At 36.2% G+C, this 23,515-nt stretch overlaps 1 protein-coding gene across 1 annotated transcript; it reads right to left on the reverse strand.

Moving 5' to 3' along the window:
• Positions 1-13,141: 13,141 nt before the first annotated feature.
• Positions 13,142-23,442, reverse strand: LOC118262205 (myotubularin-related protein 9). Its single transcript, XM_035573378.2, has 10 exons — positions 22,994-23,442; positions 22,286-22,539; positions 21,132-21,330; positions 20,353-20,509; positions 18,981-19,094; positions 17,891-18,012; positions 16,388-16,494; positions 15,289-15,509; positions 14,595-14,777; positions 13,142-14,203 (listed from the first exon to the last, which is right to left on the reverse strand). Exons 1-10 carry the CDS (start codon positions 23,138-23,140, stop codon positions 14,037-14,039), a joined length of 1,671 nt encoding a protein of 556 aa, XP_035429271.2. The 5' UTR covers positions 23,141-23,442; the 3' UTR covers positions 13,142-14,036.
• Between the last annotated feature and the right edge of the window lie 73 nt (positions 23,443-23,515).

A 23,515-nucleotide genomic window follows, 5' to 3' on the forward strand; every position in this document is an offset into this window, starting at 1 on the left:
CAAATTACACAGATGGTTTCGGTTTAATACGAAAGAATTTTGATATTCAGGTTAGAGGGGTCAAACATAGCTTTGTTTTTTGAAAACAAAGTAAAAACAATAAACTATATAGCAGTTTACTCTAGATTTAGAAGTCTACAATCGTTTTCTAATTTCCAACATCAACTTTCAAAGAAAAATACCCGTAGTTTAAAGTAACCTACTGAACTAGATTCTTCATATGACACTTTGTATGAAGCGTACAATAGAAACACGAGCAGTAACTGTTTGAATATTGCAATGTTTAAACAAATTACATGTTTTACAACATCATCTGTCTTGAGGAAAGAGTTTCTCAGAGTTTTGATTGATGCCATTCAAAGTGGTTCAGTTCGTGTGATTTGATGCGTAAAATGAGTAACAACAACCGGCCGGTTGTTCGCTTTTTACCGAAGAATAGAGAGAAAACCACTCCATTCCGAGCCGATGGCCGATACGTTTTATTCGAACGGACTTGTGAAAAAATAAAGATATTTCGACACCCGACGTAATTCTATAATCAAGTTGGATGTTCCACGAATTTTGTCCACCGGTGCAATATGAGATGCTGTGTTGGTGGCCGAACTCAATGGAGCAACCGAAGTACATTTTGAAATAATCCTTTTGAAACATTGTGATGATTAAGACAATCAAGTACCTATGCAGCTGTTTGATAGAGTGTGTGTGAGTTTAAGATATTGGTCCTTTTACTTGATTGCTCAAGATGACGTTCTTCTTCATCTAATTTCGATAAATTTTGAATATAAACTTGAGGGGCATGTTGAATAACAAAATAAAACTATTCCCGTAACCAACCCACAGATTTCAAAAGGGCATTGTTATTGTCGGTCATAATGAGATTTGGTACGATGTAGATCGGACCTACCCACATCGGAGCCGGCTTGCACCGCGGGCCGAGATAGAGTTGCCTATCGACGGGCCATCACATGCTCGCCGCCAATTGATCTTACACTGTAAACACCGACAGTTAAGCTATAAAACAACTTGAATAGACGCTAGCGCCGCGGGTCGAGACCATAAATCAGGTTTGTTGCTACCCGCCTATTTTTAGACCTCATTCTTTTAACAGGCTACTAGCATAGCAACATCGTACAATTTACGAATGCAACCTTATCTGCCAGCGTTCTACGTTCCTGTGTTCCCGGTATTCTGAAGGTTAATTTATTAATGTATTTCGGATTAGATATTCAAATGGGAAGAATATTTCATGTGAATATCTTTAATATGAATTTATTGTTATTGAATTAGCCCATTTTTTCTGAAGAACACACTGATTTTCTGATTTAAATGATTCCAAAACTCGTCCGGTATGTTTGTAACTGTTGAAAAAGGGAAAATAACAAACTCCGCTGAATAATTTTACGAGTTCATTAACTTTTATCGTGATTGTGTTAACATTTAAAGCTAAAATGTTGTTTTGTTCATCGGAAAACAAATTTTATAATCGATTTGCAGAGACCATTGGTAAAACGAGTCTTAATTTGCTCATTGCCATTGCTGGCCATCACATGCCTATATAATGAATCAAATAATCACGATATTCTGCAACCAGAAATCAATAAACGGCTTCTCAACATGGAATTTTTTGAAACCTGTTTTGAATCACGAATACAATAACGTTTTCGGCGCAACGTATCCTATCATCAATGACTAGAGCCTAAAAAATATAACCGACAAATTATAAACGGCGTATAAATACTCTTTGGACGTCCTCGAAACGTAATCTAGAAGAAATATCTTGAAAATAGCAAAGGAACAACATTGAATCTTCTAGAAACCAACGTATCAGTTACAAGTTCCTACCATTAAGGTCATAATCATAATGACTTTATATTATTCTTGGTCAGTGAGTAATTTAAGCACGAGGCGATTTTAGACAATTTTGTAACACAGTACGAGTAGGCAGTATCTACATAAATATTCTAAAAATCTAAAGAACTTTGTTAGACCAGGCAGTGGTTGGATAAGAAGAACAGAAGATCAAGTTCAATGGCGCTATTGAAGAGATTTATGATAAACAGACAATAAAAACTAGCTGACGATTATAATATTCCCATTAAGGAGATGTTATAACATTTATAACAGAATTAATTAATAAAATGGGGAATTTAAGTGGGGAAAATCATAAAACGGCTTCTACCGCATTGGGCGAGGCGAGAGGGAGTGCCAGAGTCTTACTGACTAAAAACCACCCCGTTCCTACTCATGCACTTCGAGCTGAAACCCCGGTAAACCCGCTAGGTAGTCCGCAGCTCCAGGTGAGATTCCCTATATTGTAGTAGATACGTAGATACTAGATATATTAATTTCCGATCACAATGACGTTTCATATAATTCAAATAAATATGTAAATGTATTCATAATATAGTAAATTGGTAAAAATTATTGCCTAACAACTGTGTAATAGGCGCCACCAAACCAGTAATAACCGGATTCGGATTATGGTACATTTTATTATGTAATTATATTATTCTTATTATTTACTAGCATAAACCTGTGACTTTTGCCATGCCAAATTGGACTTAGGACTATAGGAACCGTTCAACAATATGTGATAAGTTACTTAATTGAAACATATTTTGATATGTTTTCCATGCAAAATGTGTCAATTAAGTTAGATAGTTACCTAATTAGACTATATGAAACAAACAGATCCCAAGTCAATAAAAAAAACCCTGGAGCTGCAGATTACTGGGGCTCGAAAATGAGAAGCAGGAACGGTATGGTTTTTAGGCAGTAAGAGACTGACACAAGAGGAGAGGGAGGGTTCGCCTAAGGCGGGAGAAATGATTGGATGATTTTCCCACCTCAAAAAAAAAAAAAACAATAAAAATAACACTTTATTGTTCCTTTCCTATAAGTTTTCGTTTCCCAAAAATAAATCAATCTCCACTTACTTCCTATTTGTACCAAACTTCATCAAAATCAGTAAAGCAGTTTAAGCGTATAAACGCAAGAGACAAACAAACAAACACATTTATCATCAGTCATTCACATACCTAAACATTAAGGAAAAACTATCAAATTAAACGTAATAAAATAAATCTAAGATAGTTTTTGTAAACTAGGTTAGCATGTTATTAGTTAAAACATAAATTGTCTAGATATAATGTATGAACAGAGAGATGTGGACGGTTGCTAATAAACGGGTCGTTAACGCCACTTCTGTGTTCACAAATTGATTTATTGCTCGTGAATGCTAAGTGCAGTAGTGTTGGCAGTTTATTGAAAGTTATATAGTGATCTAAGTTTTTGAAGTAATTTAATTAAGGAATTATTGTACTTATGAATGTTTCTATACAGCTTTCGGTTTTTTAGATCGAATGTCCTTTTTGGCTTCTCCCAAAGATGCCCTTGAAACCCAAAACCGAAGGTCATCACTGGCACTGTATAGTCTCTTGAAAGGCTTCTTCAAGCAATCGAGTATTGGATATTTGTACAAAAAAAAACTTTAGAAATATCTTCTTTTAGACATCTAAAACAAACTCATACTAAGCACTCATATAATTTTAGGATGCTAACTAGTCTATTTCCACTATCATCGCCTTACAGTCAAGTCAGCATGAAAATCATTTCACGTAATTTCCAATACTACGTTACCTCGTTAATATTTTTCACAAACAACTTGTGGATATTATACGTTTGCCTATTATTTAGTACATTTTTCATGAATGATGTTAGTTATAATACCTTAGATTTTAGAGGGCGCCTCTTGGCGCGTCTAAGATAATATTTTATAGTACAATCATCTTACTGAGGGGGTAAGATAAAGCAATCTTTAAATAACACTATTGCTTCGAAAACTAATCGATTCGACTAACAATAGGTACTATAATCACATGAAAATGTGTACTACTGTAGTACGTTTTCCAAAGAATTGTATCTTCAATAATATTTTCCTGAATTTTCCATGGTTTTCCAAAGTAATACACAATGGAGGTACTACGCTCATTTACCTACCGTACCTCTTTTGTCTAGTGCTACAATTTAACAGTAGATGCCTAACCACATAATAATATAAACAAAACAATAATACCAGTCCACCATTAAACGCAGAACACAATAGCAAAAACTGAACTAATTTTCATAACCACTGAAAGAATAAAATCTCCATGACTAAGAGATTCAAGGTGGTTTGTTTACCATTATAAGGTGACGTCATGGCGACCATACTTAACGCCATAAACAGTACCTATAGTTCTACACAAACAACTTTTTGCCTCCTACACTATAACCAAACTTATTGTTGCTATTGGAAATTGAACTCTAAGTATTACACCAAAAGGCATATAGACTATAGTTCAAAAGTACTCAATAGAGAGAGGTACCTATTTGTACTAGACAATGCCTACATAAAGGGGGTATAGGTAAATTGCGTCACGCATTAGCCGAGTTAAATAGAGTGTACAAGAGGGGCTGGTAATAATGTATCTAATAACATAATTGGTACCTTATTTCTGAAATAATGATAGAGGACAAATATCATAGTTGATGCATACTGGTTGTATTTCTATCATCCGATGACTCATAATTAATTAACTAGTTTTATAGCTCAGTACTCAACAACCAGGATCACTGACATTACAAAATAGTTTCCTGCAAAAAGGCTTTTACTCGAAATGGTGCCGTTATGTTCCGAAGGAAGTATTTTACCGCCATTAAAACGGTATCTTTAAAATTGTGATGTCAACAATTCACACATTAAACAAATTCCGCTTAGATCTAGTCACAAGTGCCTGTGCTATGCAAAAAAATGTTTACCTACCTTAGTTGCTACTTTAAATTAATGAATAGGTAGTAAAATGAATTGATTGCTTACGAAGTTACTATAGATATGACGATGGGTTTTTATGGATAACAAATAAATTATGAAGGTTACTAATTGATTCTATCCATAAATCGTCACAGAAACGATCAACGAAGCATGTAGAACTATTTATATCTCAAATAAACTTATGACACAAAGGTAGGTAGAGTACACGTTTTTGCACTTTACATTAATCATTAGATGTAGAACGTTGTAACTTGTAATACATAATAATATTGGTTATTGGAAAAGCCGCGGCCGAGGCACACAAAAGCCGGAAGGCGGGCCGCGTCATCAGTGCTCTATACAACATACCGGTACTCGATCTTCGAAAAACTCGATTAAAGCACAACTGATAGCAGGAACTTGATTTAAAACGTAGCATGTATCTAAGGCAAGTTCAATAGCTACACCAGAAAAAGTTGTGCAACTGCTTTCAGATTGAATGCAGCACTCATTTTATGCTCGACTCTGTGTGAAATTGACTTCTATATATTTGTATTGAATATAAAACCTACTAAACACACCTCCTCACACATACAAAGACACAAAAAAGGTACACAAGTATTACTTATAAAGAAATCAGTCGGTTGAAATTGTTTTCTATCTGAGATAAAATCAGGTGCACATGATGGAAAGAACATGCATGTTGCATCGCATGAACACGAAGCGGTTAATTTTCACTCTTCCGTTCGGAGCCCTAGCACTATAATAACAAAGAGTTCCACTTAAAACAAACCCGTAATGACTTCTTGAACATTAACCGGGTACAAAGGCTTTTACAGTCTGTTTAACAAAATAGTTCATTCGGCGTTTGCATACGGTCGGGTAATTATCCGCCGTATTGTTATACACAATGGCAGAGTTATTTATTATTTCAATTTCACAATATATATTGTTGCGAGGAAAACAATGTAAGCACCTAACGTTACCGTTCTTGTTACAAATCTTGCTGCAGACTTTCTACGAAGTTAACTTATTGTTGTTGCTTGATATCAAATCTACCGTCATCGTCATCAGCATGAGTGATTGCTGATTCACGTTTATTAAGGTTAAGTTGGTTCGATAGTCGTAGCTTTGTACTTAATGACTTTTTATTTCTTATGAATCTATGTCCTATTTTGAGAACTCAAGAGAAGCACTATGATCGAGATCGGGATACAAAAAGCCTGCAGCGATTCTTTTGTTCATCTAAGGGGTGTTGCTATCATAATTTATCGAAGGACTTTACTATTTTCATTACAAATTCTCTCTTGCAATCTTAGATTTTAAAGATAAAACTACTAGGTACATAATACTAACATACTGTACGATCAGTTTAAGAAACAATCAGACGCAGAAACACAAAAGCTTTTGTAAGAAAGTGTGTGGGAATCGGAGCACATCCTTACGACGTAGCGAGCGGTTAATTAATCAGTGTTATCCCTCTCCCTTCCTCCTAATGACCATCTAATTTAACTTAAAGACACATTTTGAATGTTTTTGGAAATCTGCTGCCAGTAAAGACTAACTTAATATAAAGTACTAGCTGCTTCCGCGCGGTTTCACCCGCTCTGCTCGGTTCCCATTGATCGCAGTGTGTTGTTTTTTAGTCTATAACCGATAAATGCGCTATCCAACACAAAAAGAATTACTCAAATCGGACCAGTAGTTCCGGAGATTAGCGCGTATAAACAAACAAACAAACTCTTCAGCTTTATATATTTTATTTTATAGAATAGAAGTATAGAGAAGTTGGTCCTTCGGCGTAGAATCCACGTCAGTGTTGCGGTACCCACGCACATGATTACATAGACTATTGTAGGTGCGTTAACAATGTTTACGAGTGTGTACCGCTACAGTTACGTTCATATTCCCATCAGTAGGAACAACAATAATAAGTATTGGAGCATTGTGCGCATTCGGCGCGGTTAGAGAAAGCGTTGGCCGCAACAATGCGCGCTCGTGTAGATGCACTAGATAGCGGCCGCGAACTTTGAACCACGTTTTATAACTTCCATACTAGTCTCGAAGCCTCCCCGTAAGGAAAGTCTGGTACTGGTTTTCAAATCGGTACAGATTTTATGGTGTTACTTTATCAACGCTAGTTTGCTTTACTTTCCAATGTAATCGACATGCGGGCATCGTTTCACTGTTACGTGGCCGCAAGAAACAATAGGATATTTTGAAACCTAAATGCGTTTGTGTAACTAGTTTTTTTATTTCAGATGCAGTCGTATCAAGATTTGGACTGCTGCTGTTGCCGAGTACCTAACGTGAAGGTCAGACAGCCCCCAGAAACTGGTCTGCTCATACAATTTAGGATACCTGTTAAGGAACATGCTTATCTACTTTCCGTATTTAGAATTACAAGAAAATGCTGTCCATTATTTAAATAATAAAACTTATTTGCCCTTAGAATCCTAGGAATAACGTGGTAAAATAAAATGGAAGCTAATTCAGCCTAACATTAAATTATAAAATGCCCATTACGTCTCATCGAGCTAAGAAATTATTTAATAAAGAATTTCCTATTTATACAACTTAAGCACTAGATTCTAGTAATAATAAAATTTAATAGAAAATATTATATAATACCATTGCACATAATATAAGGATGTCCGTAAAGCAGGTGCGCTTGCGCACGGGAAATTGAAAGTTTAATTGTCAACGTTGAGGTTCAACTTGTACTGTGATTCTATGTAAATTTTATCCGTCGCGTCGTAGTAAATCTTCCAGACCTCGATAGGTAATAGTAGTAACTGAATAGAAAATATAAATTACAAATTGGACAATCTTTAATAGACTCCTTCACAGATTAGTTTTATAAAAAAAAGTGAATAACCGAATGATGGAAATGGCTCGTAGATATAATTGCTACCTAATAAATAGTCTCAAAAATCTCCTACAACTGTGAAAACTGAAGAGCTACTAAAATTTTATATTATGACCAAACTTGTCTAAAACATCATAGTATAAAGTACAAGAGGCAGTGGTGAGTACTGAGTACTAGTGAGTGAGGTGAACGACTCTCGCGCCATTACAGCAACCGCATCATTACGGCAGAAGCCGGCAGAGGCCCGCGCCACAACCTTTCATAACGTTTTTTATCCCCCACCTCCAACCGTTGTTGACAAACACGTTGAAAAACTCAGCCCCAGAACTAATTACGTTGCGTTCCATTAACGTAATGAAAATATACGCCTATGTATTGTGTATCAAATAAGCAAAACGTTATTCTAAATATCTATTGAGAATGTTTCGTGGTTCGTTTAACAGCTATTTACGAAGAAACCGATTTGATTCGTAATAAAAATATATCCATGCATATTTCTCCGTACGTTTCAATGCAAGGGAATACCGGCAGAACATCAAAGCTACGTCTAAATGAACGGTCGGCTATAGGCACACGTTCCCCTTTATCGGCCATCTCCCATTGTTGGCACGCCCGATACATTTACAACTACCCACCACGCACACTACAATATAAAATATACTACATAGAATATTAATATAAAATATGCATTGATTTTTATTATTCAAAATGTTGATAGAATCTCATCCTTTCATGTAATAAATAGTCTTCTCTGTGTGTGTCTGTATATATGTTTGTGTGTGTATGCGCGTGCGCACGCTAGATAAAAACGTATCATTTGAATGTCCAGCAGTCCTTGCGCGCATAATTATGTCTTACTTGGAAATTGTTGCAAGTCTTTGTATCGTGGCATTGTGCCGTACTTAAGTATGGAATGAGACTTTGCCATAGATAAGTGGACCGTCATTGTCGTAGTGTAATAGATGCTTCAAGCTTTTTTTATCTTTATTTTTTTTGTTGTATGCTAACGATACTGAGTCAGTTCAGTCGGTAGTTTCGCTATTTAAAGATAGTATTGTTGAAGATTTTTTCGGCTGAAATTGATGACGAGTCTCAATCGAAAAACTGTATCTTTCTCTAGAATGATTTAGGTTATTCACAGAAATTCAATAGTGCTGCCTTGTTGACTGAGTGGTTGCAAGTGCGACTGCCTGCGGACTCCAAGACCGACCGTCGGGCGAAGTATTGCTGGGCTTTTTTCGATTTTCCAAATTTTCTCAGTAGTAGCACGAAGTCTAGAAATGTGCCCGGTATATGGCAATAGGCTCACCACCTATTACATGGGACTTACAAAATAAAGTGTGAAAAGTGGGTGTACAGTGACATTACGTGCCATAACGTGCCTATTCCTTCAAGGATAAAAGGCGTAACGATATATATAGTTCAATATCTCATGAATTTAAACCTTTAGACTTTTTATTGTCACGTAATAAAATGTTGGGGTAACTATTATAGTAATTAAAGTCACCAATTGCATTGTAATATTTAATTGACTAACAAATAAATTCACATCATCTCAAATTGACATTAAATACGTTTCCATATAAGTACGTAATTATTTTTACATAAAATTTTTCATAATTTCTTTAACAAGTAACTAATAGTGCTTAAGTTAACATTATATTCGTACCTAGAAATTAATACAAAACTATACGTTAATATGCTGTTCGAAAAAGCACGACTAGTTTCGAGCCACAAACGGGGCTCATAAAGTCATAACTCTTGAAACCAGTCGAGCAACCTCGAAAGGTCACATAAGTACTATATATATTCTTATCTATTTAGTATGCCTCAAGACAGTTACATAAAAGCAATATTTATATTTTACTTTGAAATTGTTTATGTACTATAGATCTGAATGTATAATATTCTATGACAGCTGTACATTGCGTGTCCATTTTAATCATTACAATAATGACTTGAGCACATTAATTAGAGTTACTTGTTAAAGTTTGCATTCTGGCAGTTAATAAGGTACTTGGTAAAATAAAAAATACTTCGATCTCTGAAACGGCAACAAATGACGCGTTGTTTTTAAACTCCATTAAATAATACAGCACCCTCTAACGGCGCTTAAAAGGAAATAGGGTATAAGCGACATTTTGGTTAAAAGTTTATTATGCTATCCTACGTAAAATTTTCCGCTCTTTTGAATGCGCTCATGGCTCTACGATGAAATGAAAAAAACATTTTCCTAGTATTCTTTCGACGACCGACGAACGAACATTTCATTTTTTTCGCTTATACCCTATTTCCTTTTAACCGTCGAATATATTATACGAATATAGGTGTAAGAGGTGTCAGAATCTACGTGTTTTTTTTTATATGTTACCATTTCAGAAATCCAAGCATACGAGATGCTAGACAAACAAATTCCATATACGTACATATCCTAATTAATTTTTAACATACTATATCACATTTTAACAATAACCAAAGCTAGCATTATTTTATATTTACATCAAACTAGCGTTGCCATATTGTTTAAAGGTGCGTGTGGTATAAATTTTCATAAAATTACTATAATTCCATACATCTTTTCGATTAATATACTCAAAGATCAACAAACATAATCATATTATAATACATAAGAATTTCGCCAAATTGCGGATTATAAGAGAACTATTTTATGTCATACAATTTTTCTTACATTTGGTTGCCAAAAGCGACGACAGCGCCACTTCGGCAGGGCATTTTATTATGGTTATAGACAATATATTTTAATTTCACTGATTGTAAAAATATCTAAATATAGAAGGTTTATTTCTCCAATGTAATACTATTTATTTTAGTCCATATTTGATTTTAATTTGCTTCAGAAACTAATATGGTGTCGTTAAACATCTTTTAAGGCCGGTAGCCTCTTAAACGACTATTATAGGCCGTCGGTTCTCCTTATAAATAAATAAGCATGCCCTTGATACATAATTAAACCGATTACATACATTAATTACTATACACTAACTAAGTATTAAAATAAAATTGTCTTGCCAAGTAAAAAAATACTTAAAAATATAGTAGAAAATATATACAAAATAATGCACATGTCCATTGGAATGTATATTAAGATATAATTAAATTTTTAACATGGCAACTAACAGAGAGCCTCGTGGTTTATAAGTAGAAGATACATATTACACTATTACAGCTTATTCAATCGATTTTGAATTCTATTCCATGAACATAAGTACTACATCAATAGCAAAAAGATCTGTGTATTGGCAAAACTTTTAGATGCATTATTCGTTGCACCTTGTATCTTACGATTAACATAATAAAAGTCAAAATTGATTGATGAAGCTGTAAATAGAACGTATTATTTGTAAATATTATTTTGTTTGACATAGTGCGATGATAATTGAAGTGTATTTCGCGTTGTACGCTATTCATTGCGCGATTTCTTAGAACTTCAACTCGATAAAAGTTAGGCAAAGCGTCAATGTAATACGATTTTATAAACATTACAGTCTTATGTTATAATTACTATATTTTATTGTAATTTTACGCATTATATAAATGTCATTGGTGTTTAAGCGGTGTCTTATATCTAATATAATATTACAATAGGCCTAGCACTGTAAGAAGCTCAGATTTGTTTACTAAAATACATACAATAACTAAGGGGCCATCCATTAATTACGTCACACCTTAAGGGGGGAGGGGGTCCACGAAGTGTGACTTTATGTGACAAGGGGGCGGGAGGGGTCTTAAATTTCGTGACGTCACATTTCAATTATTATAATCTAACTGTTAAAACACGAAATTGGAACTATTAATGGAAAACCCCAAAAAAATCTATATGTAAAATTATAAAATGTGACATCACACTAGGGAGGGGGAGGTCTCACAAATGTGACCAATTGTGACAAGGACGGGGGAGGGGGTCAAAAATCATTAAATTTGTGTGACGTAATTTATGGATGGCCCCTAAATAGATTATATAATAACCATTATAAACAGTGACTCTCAACCTTTGGGCCTTATAATCAGTTAAGGCTATTTGACAAAATTGACCAAAACATATCAAAGTACGAGACGCCAAAGGTTGAGGATCACTGGGTAAAATTTTAGAAATAGACAGGGATAGACAACATTAAGATTATATTATTATCTGTACAATTGACAGGCAATAGAGTAGTTTAAACATTTACCGTTCAAGATATCAGATCCAGTGCATCAGAGACGAGCTGTGTTACAAAATTTTAAAGCATTTTAAATTCATAATTTGCGTCATTCTCGCATAGCAGTGCAGAAAGCGACAGATATATAATTTTATTGAGTATATTAGTGCCATTATGAAGTACGAATCATACTTATAACGTGTTGTAGGACTCAAAAATAAGGAACTAAAGAAGTTGAGTACCGTTAGTACGAGTTTACTTTACGTTGAACATAAAGCAAACTCTTACTAAGGATATAGAAGTCGTGTCGTACTTCGGGTTTAAGACTTCTTGCTTTAGGACTTCGATTAGAGATCCCTAGATCGAAAGTAGCTCAAAACTTTGTGTAGAATCTTGTTTCAAAGTTAGCATACTTAATATTTCTTAACTCTCTCTGCTATTTAACAGCTTAGGCTCTTAAATTATGAAACAGCTTAGTTTAACAATGGTACCAATCATAAAACATGATCCCTGGATGATACATTATGACTTTTAATTGGTGTTTTATACTTAGGCCATAGTAATTTGTTACAAGGGATTTCTGAAGACTTGCGTGTATCGTTTTATTATTTATGAAATATGTATATTGCTTATAACTTCGCTGATCGCATATAAACTGATTTGATTTGACTTGTGGATAAACGAATATTTGATAACGACCGAAGTAAGCTCTTAGGGCTAAAATTATCTACCTTATCTTCGTTTTAACTTAGTTGAAAATTAACTGCATATCAGTTCACATAGTATTTGTAAAAGAAAGCATTTAACAAGCTGTGATAGTTATCTCTGGCAGCTTTTGCGTTTATATTTATTGGTGGGATTGTCAGATAACTTTATATTATTTAAAAGAACTCGGGCATTAGTACGAGTTTGCTTTAACTTAAACGAGAGCACGTTCGGCGCTGTGATTGGTTGGTTTATTCGAGTCGACCAATCACAACGCTGAAAGTCGTCTCGTTTCAATCTCGTTAAACGTAAAGCAAACTCGTACTAAGGCCCCTGTATCATATTTTTTCAAGAATTTACACATTTAATAAACACCTCTATACACTTTTAAGATATTGTTTCGAAATTTTTGACTGCTTTAAATTCAGTTTCAAATCCAATTGTCTATCAGATCACAGACAATGAATTGAAACTTATCTCTCGATTTCAGAAAGTTATATTTGATTTTCTGATGTTGTTTAAGTACCCAGTGCTAGTCACATACGCGCTGGTCGAATAGATTGTAAATAGATAAGCATTTATGCAAGCTGTGACATTGATCTCTAAGCTTTGTGCGTTTATATTTATTGGTGGGATTGTCAGATAATTCGAAATTATTTACAATAACTGAGGCATCAGTACGCGTTTGCTTTAAGTTTAATGAGAGCGTGTTCAGCGCTGTGATTGGTTAGGTCATTGGAGCCGGCCAATCACATCGTCGAACGCCGTCTCTTTTCCTCGATAAACATAAAGCAAAGTCGTACTAAGGCCCCTGATATTTTTCTTCACGCATTTCATAAACACCTCTATATAGATTTAACATATTGCATTACACATTTTGATTTTTTGACCAACTAAATTCAGTTTCAAATCCAATCGTCTATTACAGACGATGTATTGAAACAAATCTATTGATTTCAGAAAGTTATATTTGATTTTCTGATGTTGTTTAAGTACCCAGTGCTAGTCACATACGCGCTGGTCGAATAGATTATAATAGATAAATGTATGCAATTGACATTGACACAAGCTTATGTCAATCCCATACTTTGACTTCACCATTCTGTACCCTTAGTATGAATTAGCTTTACTCGAAACGGGAGCGCGTTCGACGCTCTGATTGGTTGGTTTATTCGAATCGGCCAATCAGAGCGCCGAACGCGCTTTCGTTTCGATTATTTTAAAAGTAAAACAAACTCTTACTAATGGTAATGGTCTCTTCGACTATCGTTTATGTCATTTTGAGTAACATTAGACCATATAACATCATAAATGAAACGACGCTTTTGTCCCATAGGCCAAATGTTCAGATAAATGACTACTAATACTATGGCAAGTTCGGATAGTCATCACAATTAATGACAAAAATGTGTTACAGTTTGTTTCGGTCTAATTTTACCCAAAATTCCCAGGTTCGATTTCTGGCAACAGTAACATAATACTAGCTACACTATCTACAAGTGACTAGTGGTTACTTATCGTCTGGCTTTGGCCCGTAGTACTGCGCCGCGACGTCAAAGAGCTCGCGCCGCAGTTGCTGCGCATGCGCACGCAGCTGTTGTTCACGTGCGCGAATGTTGCCGTATTGTTCCTCTCGCTCCTCCGTGTTTTGTTTTACTAGCCAACGGAGATATAGCTCTGGAATTTGGAAATATATAGTGATATTAGACCTAGTGATAATGTCATGATGATGTAAGAGATGTCATAACTGTATTTCCCTTTAACATCACGCGTGACATATTATGGATAATGCGAGATGTTACAAACCACGCCCCTCTCTATTTTCCACTATGCACGCAATAATTTGGTCAACCTTGGAAAAGAAGTCAAAATCCCTGCTAGAGGTAGACACTAGATCTTAAATACATAATTTAACTCCAAAAGACCCTACTTGGCCTCTACAACCTTATTAAACCATACCATGAAAAGCCATTAATGGACTATTGATTTCCTCTACCTACACAAAAGAGATTTGTCATAATCTCTATGATTTTAACCAACTATGTAGTAAGCCAACTTTAAACTGTACCTTCCCAAATAACAAAGCTCATGGGTGCGACGGAGGGCCAGATGACGTTGGGCGTGGGGTCGTACAGCGGGTTGATGTACTTGGGCAGCTCGTCGGGCTGGTTCAGCCACGACCACAGGCTCGTCGTCTGCGAGTACACGCCGCGCGTCTCTCTCTCTTGCTCGTTGTCGCACATGAATGTACCTGGAAACATTTTTTTTTTATTAATTAGTTTCCTATGGACTGGTGTTTGGCTACTATCTCACCTGGTAGTAAGCGAGGATGCGATATAGGAACAAGGGTTTCCTTCAAACATGTGCTATGCTACGTTGCTGTGGATACGTTTGACTCCCACGTAACATATTCATTAGTGTACATGTACATAGCATAGCACTGGTGGAAACGGACTCCGCTAAGCTGTTTTTTATTTAAGTTCCAAGTTTGGCAAGCGGGTTGGAGATTGTAGTTTAAAGGTTCAAGGCTATTGGAGTGCTGCTATCAATTGAGTAGTTCCACATGATTCCACATTAAGTGAGGTAATATCCATAAAACCTTCTCCTACGTCTGAAAAATACTATGCTAAAAACCGCATCAAAATTGGTTTAGCTAAATGCGAGATAATCGCGCACAAACAAACATACATACATACAGATAAAACAGAGAACCTCCTTTTTTGGAGTCGTTTAAAAAAAGCAAATATTAGTACTATACTCACCAAACTGACTAGCATAAGAGTGTTCGAAGAGCGTGATGAGGAAAGACTGTCGGAACTCGAAGCTGCAGGGGAACTGCTCCAGGAACTGCCTGATGCAGTCGAGCAGCAGCAGGAAGGTGGGCGCGGCGCGGGCGCTGGGCGCGCCGTACGGACCCACGCGCTGACGGGAGTACCACGGGTGTCCTGCCGCGTTCCACTCGCGCTCTATCAGGGCTTGTAGCCTGGGGTCATGCAAGTATTGTAAGTTTTATTACATAACATAACATACCTAACATATCGTCACGCCTTTAATCCCCGAAGGGGTAGGCAGAGGCGCACATTATGACACGCAATGCCTCTGTGTACACCCACTTTTCACAATTTATGTTGTAAGTCCCATGTAATAGGTGGTGAGCCTATTGCCATATACCGGGCACATTTCTAGAATCCGTGCTACTACTGAGAAATTTTCGAAAAACCGAAAAAAGCCCAATAATACTTCGCCCGACCCGGGAATCGAACCCAATACCCTTTACCCAGCGGTCGCACTTGCAACCACTCGGCCACCGAGGCAGTCATCAATGTAAGTTTTATTATCATTATAATATGTTTTATAAGTATGGGAGAGCTATGCTTCGGCACGAATGGGCCGGTCGACCTCAGTAATATCAGGGCCTCACAGCAAACCATCGTGAAACAACGCTTGCGTTGTGTTTCGTTGTGTGAGTGAGGTTACCGGAAGCTCAATTACGCCTCTTCTTAATCTTCCCAATCCCCGATTCCCTAACAACTCTTAAATTTCTGACCCCCAAAAGGCCTGGAACGTACTTGTACGTACCTCTGGTGTTTCGGATGTCCATCGGCGGCGGCGGTTGCTTACCATCAGGCTTATGCCCCAAAAAAGGGTAGGAAAATGTCCAGAAATATCAAATGTTGACCAGATATTGTTTAATTCTTACACCAATAGGGTTAGAATTTCTATAATTTTAAGTTTCTTTACGGCGCATTCCAATAACCTAATCGGTAGATTTGCCTACCATGGTAGAATTTTGACACATTTTGTATGGAACTTATGTTTATTTAAGGAACATGGAGGACTTACAGCTGTTAATAACAAAACCCCCGTATTGTTCTGCAGTCGGGGTTCAGTATAATCTGGACTAGAGAGCACACTACCAACGTGGCATCTTCGCCGCGGGTACCGTGTACCAGTACTGGTTCCGCTTTCTGTAATAAAAAAATACTGTATTAACTCTACGAGTTTCTTGTCGGAATAATCAAACGCTACTCAATTTTAAGACGCTCTCAAATGTAGTTCTGTCCCTATCAATTCTTTATAAAATGACAGAGATAGCACGATATTTAAGTACAACTTAAAATTGAAAAGCATTTGAGTATTCGGGCATCTGTATTAGGGCTTCCAATCCCGCAGCCTGAATTCAATCTCGGTATTTGCGGGACTACAAATTTTAAATCCCGCGGGATCTCGGTATTTGCGGGATCCCGCATATTGAAAATATTCATATATAAATAAGGCAAATAAAACAATGAATTAATCAACTAACTCCGCATTAATTGAAATATTATTATAAGTATGAGATCAATCAAATTACACTGTTTATTCTTCACAAATACAGCAACAAATACTGAAAAAACATGAAATCTATCTTCTTCATAAAATACACAAAAAAAATATCAACTAAAAAAACAAATTTCGACTGAAAATAAAAGTTGGTTTATTTATTTAGTTTGTCAGCTAAAGCTTTTAATTGAAAATGTTTGCGAAGGAAACACAACATATCTAAACTGTCATCTGCCAAACTGCTGCGTATTTTAGAAGCAATATAGCCAGCAGCAGAAAATGCCCTTTCGGCTTCCACACTTGTCGGCGGTATTCCTTTTAAGGCTTTATATGTAAATGTAAGATATTTTCCCATTGACCCCCAGATTCATAGAGAGTCATGTCAGTCACCGAGCGATCGCGCTCGCGAGAGGTCGCATGCACGCTTTTTCAGTCCCGCAAATCTCGCGGATCCCGCACCCGTAATCCCGCATCACGCGGGAGTGGAAAAGGACGCGGGATCCCGCAATACCGAGATCTCGGTATATCGAGATTGGAAGCCCTAATCTGTATCTGTCTCCTAAACGGTTAAGTAAATGCCTCGTTATGTCTAACCACAGCTTCGCATGGATGCAATGGTAATATATAATGCATGTATTATACAAATAAACATTCCTCTTAAAACACTCTATCTAATAAAAACAACCGCATCAAAATCCGTTGCGTAGTTTTAGAGATTAAAGCATAAAAAGGGGCATAGGGACAGAGAAGGGACTTTGTTTTATACTATGTAGTGATAAACGGTTCCACTATGTTTATATTATAACTTTCGTGAGACATACTAAATTAATTATTATGTTTTTCGGCTTACACACTTAATAATAATCGCACCGCGACATACGACATAGTCGCCGCGTCGTGTGTCGCGGAATGCCACTCATGAATCATGCCTCTAGCATAGCTTGAAACTAGTCGAGTTCCTCGTCAAATAATTACATAAGTAAGCCGAAAAACATAATAATTAAATGGTTATATAAATGTAATTCTAGAAACATGTATGACCTGATGTATATGCTGTGCCACGATGCAGGCAGTGTGCAGCGAGTTCCGCACACTCTCGGGCCAGCCGCAGGACTCTAACCGAGAGATCCACTTGTCGCTCGATATCTCACGGTCGTTGCATGCTGGAAACATTTACAATACCGTAAAACGGGGTGAATAGAAACAAATCAGGGGTGAATAGGAACAACATTTTGTTGTGTTTTCACGTAATTTAGAACTGTTTACACCATTTTAATATTTTTTATTAATTCATTATTAAAACCAAAAATGCTCTATTAAAACCAAAAACATGAAAACAAACTAATAATCCTAATAATATTTTTTTTCTATTCACCCCCTGAGTTCCTATTCACCCCATTTTACCGTTACCATTTTTTATCAACGACTAGCTTGTTAACCAGGAAGAAGAGCAGCCTATATACTATTCCAGCTTAAAACAATCTACCTTTGTGCCAAACATTAAGGTCCGTTAAGTAGTTTTTGATAAAAGGGGAAAGATAAACATACAAACTCATTTTTTAAGGCTTGGGCGGCGAACGAGCATACATGTAACCAAGCAAGGGGCGCCGCCCGTAGGCGCCCCCGCTACATATGACGGTCTAGTACGAGTTTGTTTCCGTTTATGCGCGTTTAGCCCTCTGATTGGTTGGTTAATTAAAGCGGGCCAATTAGAGCGCCGAACGCAGTAACGTTTCGATCTCGTTAAACGTAAAACATACGCATACTAAGCTCTCAGAGAAGTAACAACTACATGGCCGGACTTTTGGTAGGCGATTAGGCCTTTAGTAAATTGTATTTGTTTAAGAATTAGTGGAACTATCCTCGGTCCGGAGTAAATTATTACAACTTTTCAATACAATAAAATGGGTAAAAAACAATCACTGGGTGTCATTCATAAGCCCGAGTGAACTATTTCATTTTCGATTTTTTCTAGCTAAATTTCTAGAAATAAGTCTGCTATTTGACGTCAAAAACTTATGACGTCATAATGCACTATTTCATACAAAGTTCATAGAAAATATCGTTTTTGACGTTTCGAAAAAAGTATTGAATTTGACTAGTAGGAAAGTAGCCTATTAGAATACTTTACCATCGATTAGTTTAGCATAACTGTCTAGCAACGGTTGCTGATTGTCCACCTCATCCATAGACCTGTTGTATATTTTCCACTGAGAGTAGTTCGAGTTGCTCTCTGTTCCACCACCTGGAATGTTAAAACGATATTATAAAACTGTTTCATTGCTAATAACTGATTGGTTAAGTGATTAACAGCCAATGCACAACCGAATTGTGAGAGAAGTCGGGTGGAAAATGCCAGCAGTGCCATTTTGCAGCTCATTTACTAAATATTTTATCATTGACACTACTGATGTAGAAAGCTGAAAGAAAAATGCTAGCGTGTGATGCGTGAAATTATTCCTAAAATCAATACATTATGCAAAGTATTGGATTGGATTTTAGCCAAAATAATGATAACATATTTATTTTATTTTATTTATTTTTATTTTTCATTTTAAGGAACAGCAAACAGTTACATTATAAAATCTTACAACTAATATATCTACAATGACTTGTTGTGGTCACAATTTAACCCACAACGCTATCCACAGGTAAACATAAATATTTAGAAATGAAGAATTCTAATCGCTAGGAACATTAATAGCAGTACGTGTAACAAATAATGAGAGTATTGTTGTGTAAACATGACTATGAGCATAATATATTTATAAAGAAAGAGGAGTTTAAAGATAAAGATAAAATGACAAAATTAAAATTGCTGTTATAAACTGGTTTATTTATAAAGTCGACTCTCGTCAATTCAAACTTTCCAACGTAAGTGTACAATTGACTCCAGAGGAAACGGCGCGGCGCGACAACGCAACGCCTGCGCCACGTAGTTGCAACGTCTGCGCCGTGCATACATTAATCGAACGTCAACGCTAGACGAACGCTCGTGTAAAGGCGCTTTTATTAGTCTTATGTGATATGGAGCGAGCCACGTGTATACAACATGAAGTACGATACCAGGGGCCTTAGTCTGCTATTACAATTGTGTCAGAATGGTCGATCAATAGTGCAAGAGGGACGGAGCTATACAACCTACATAGCTCCGTCCCTCTTGCACTGGTCAATGATCGACCATTCTGACACAATTGGGTAGTATCCTCGGTCAAAAATAAATGTTTACAACTTTTCAATACAATAAAATATAAAAAAATAATCAGTACTCTCGTTCATAAATTTGATGAACTACTTAATTTTCGATTTTTTCTAGGTAAATTTCTAGAAATAAGTCTGCTATTTGACGTCAAAAACTTATGACGTTATAACGCGCTATTTCATACAAATTTCATAGAAAAGTAACGTTTTTGACATTTCGATAAAAGTATTGAATTTGACTAGTAGTATAATACCCTATTGTAATAGCAGACTAAGGCCCCAGATTCCGTGTTATTTTATACCTTTATTCTGCTGCTGTGATATCGAGTTAGAGCTGCGCAGATCGTATATGATGCCCTTGGTGCCGGCTGCGACCACCGCGTTCAATATCGCCTCGTCCGGTCGACACCGCCTGTGTTTCGGCCCGTACAGCGGCTGTCCGGCGCGCATTAGAACTGCCTGCAAATCAATAAGTAATAATAATTACTATTTTCTAATATTTGTTGTTACATTTTTAGCTACTAGCTACTTACTTATAGTAATTTCTAAAATAATGTATGTCTGAAACTCTGAGTTCCTTTATTTTTATAATAACTACCGTGAGACATACTAAATTAACTAATAGTTAATCACATTTTGCTCGCGCACATTAACAGGGAGAAAAGCTCTACATTTCGAGTCACATAGAGACTATTCATCATGAGAAGCGTGCGCAGACGCGGCGACGTTGTAGTGTAACTCAAAACAGTAGAGTTTTTCTCCATTAATGTATCTGATTTCCTTGCCACATTTAAATAAAAATAATTATTACATATACAAACTGATAAGCACATTATCCTCCTTTACATTATGCAGTGTGCAGTAGACAATTCTTCTATAGACAAAAAATATTTGTTTGCCTGCCAGACCACACACATCAACAGCCTATAAGCCAATAGACCATTTAGAATCAATTATCCAATCACTTTAAATCCTTAACAATAAGATAAGTCATCGTCTTCACAGTTTCTACTCAGATTTAGGTATCAATACTTATGTCAAAACTTCAATCTAAGATAATAATTTCATGATTGTTACTCACTCCATTATTATGTCTATAAGAGAGCACAGGAAACCGTCCTCCCTGCCTGAACGTAGCCGCGGCGGCGAGGGTCTCATCATCAACACACTTGGGCACCACCACCGCCTTCCCATAGCTGGCACACACCGAGTAGTTCTGGTTCACGCGCGAAACTCGCCACTCCTCAGTCGCTAATACTTTTGTGAATTCTCCCTCTATGCTGGAGTATTGAGAAAGGAGATTATAATTAAAAATAAATATAAAAATATTTAAAAATCCTCTCTTTAAATGAAGGAAGCCTTAAGCTAAGATGGGTGACTCTTAATGACTTTTTGGTTTCAACCTGTAAGTGATTTGTAAGGTTAAAGGTAAGGGGTTAGTTTAAGCTCTGCTCTGCCTCAGATTAACTAATTCTTAGTCAAAAGATAGTTCAGGGGTGGTCAGTTGTCCCGGAGCTGCGGACAACCTAGCGGGTTTACCGGGGCTCCAGCTCGAAAGGCAGAAGAAGGAACGGAAAAAAAGGGGTGGTCAGTGAAAATGGTAATTTAGGTACTTTTTAATTTTTATATCAAGAAAATAAATAGTTATGTGGTTATTGTGCAAACAGAACAACAACATTCACAATCTTGTCATTAGAAAATCTGTTGCACCAAATGATGAGTCATTTATTTTTCAGTATTTCAATACATCAGGAAACTGATAAGCTATCCCCTTTATTTAAACTGGTTATCTGTATACATGATGCCTTCAAAATTGATGCATAACATGAATGACTATAAGACAGATTTTGAGTTATCATAAAAATCAATATCAGAATCATATAGGTACATGTGTGAAAATGAAAAAGTACCTAGTTATGAGAAACCAGATAAGTGATAAAACTAAATTAACCAGGAGTTGGCAGCAGTATTCTTTAAACTTTCAGTGACTTGACTGTAATTTCCAAGTACCTACTAAGCCAGTCTGCTGGTATAGTTGGCTAACTAAAGAAACAAAATGCATGTATGTTTAATTCACAGATTGTGATATGCCTGTATTTTTTATCACTAATTTTTTATAGAAAAGTTGGCAGAGGGTGTATAAACACTCTGTAATATCCACTTTTCACAAGTTAAGTAGTTATGTTGAGAGCCTCACATAACAAGGGTGAGTTCATAAACAAAAATAAAAAATACCTGTAAAGAGTATATCCATTCTCCACAATAGGGTGCATATGTCTATAAAAGAATGGGTAGAACAATCCTGGATCTTGTAAACCGGACAAATTCTCAAGGGTTTGTGCCATTTGGTTCAATTCATTTGTTGTGGCTATATCCAGTTGGAATATCCTCAAGTCCTTGCATTTGAGGAACAGGGAGCCACCCTGGGTGACTCCACTGATTGGCTTGTTTTCTTTCTTTTCTATGCAGTCTATGTTCTTGTGTAGAAGCTGAAAAAAAATATATTTTTGACTGTCCTTATAACTAAACAATTCAAGTAGGATTTTACTGAGTTTCTTTTCATTACAGAAATAGGTAGACACAGCATTACAAAATAACAATATACATAGTATTGTCTGTTTAATAACAATCACCACTTATTGGTTTTACAATGTAATATTGTATTTCTAATTATATTGGTTGGATGACAGTATTAGGTATAATAACTAACTTGCATATGATATGGGGAGTTTTTATCAAGTTTAATATGTATTCAATGCAATAAATAGTTGGTCGTAGCTGCAGATAAATGGAAACAGATGTGTTGATTACTTGTCAGCTGATGCAAACTGTTAAATCATTTTGGTACATTGTAATATAAGTTTTACACTCGACTATACTTTAGGAGAGTTGTGAAAGACATGCAATTTGTGTTTTCTAATTAAATAAAGCAATTAAACGTACCCATAGCTCGTGAACGCCTTCTTTTCGTGAGCTCAAAATAAGGTGATGTCCTGTAATACATACTGTTCCATCCACGTTATCTTGATGTGGATACTTTAATATAACACCGTCCAATTTATTTATGTGTATCAATTCAATAAACTCCATCCTTACAAATATTATCACGCAGTAAATAAATAATTCTAAAATAATAAATAATCATTTAAGCCTCCTGACGTTGACATAACTTCATTCATTCAAGCTTTTTAAAGTTGGCAATCAGCTGCATTCCGCCGGATTGACATTTCTTATCAGACGATCGGGCGTTAAAAATAATTCGATAACAAAAAGAGATGAACACAAATTGTAATTAAACGCTAATGTTATCGTGAATCGAAGGCTTAGCTAAAATTACACAATTTCTTATTGATGAATTTTGATAAAACTGGCTATTATAAACAATTACAACACTGGCTAACTTCACTCTCATTTTTAGAAGAGTGCCACAATATTGTCAACAGCCGTTACATGCCAGCCAAAAAG

Source organism: Spodoptera frugiperda, chromosome 12 (genome assembly GCF_023101765.2).
Source record: "Spodoptera frugiperda isolate SF20-4 chromosome 12, AGI-APGP_CSIRO_Sfru_2.0, whole genome shotgun sequence".
NCBI classification, from domain to species: Eukaryota; Metazoa; Arthropoda; class Insecta; order Lepidoptera; family Noctuidae; genus Spodoptera; species Spodoptera frugiperda.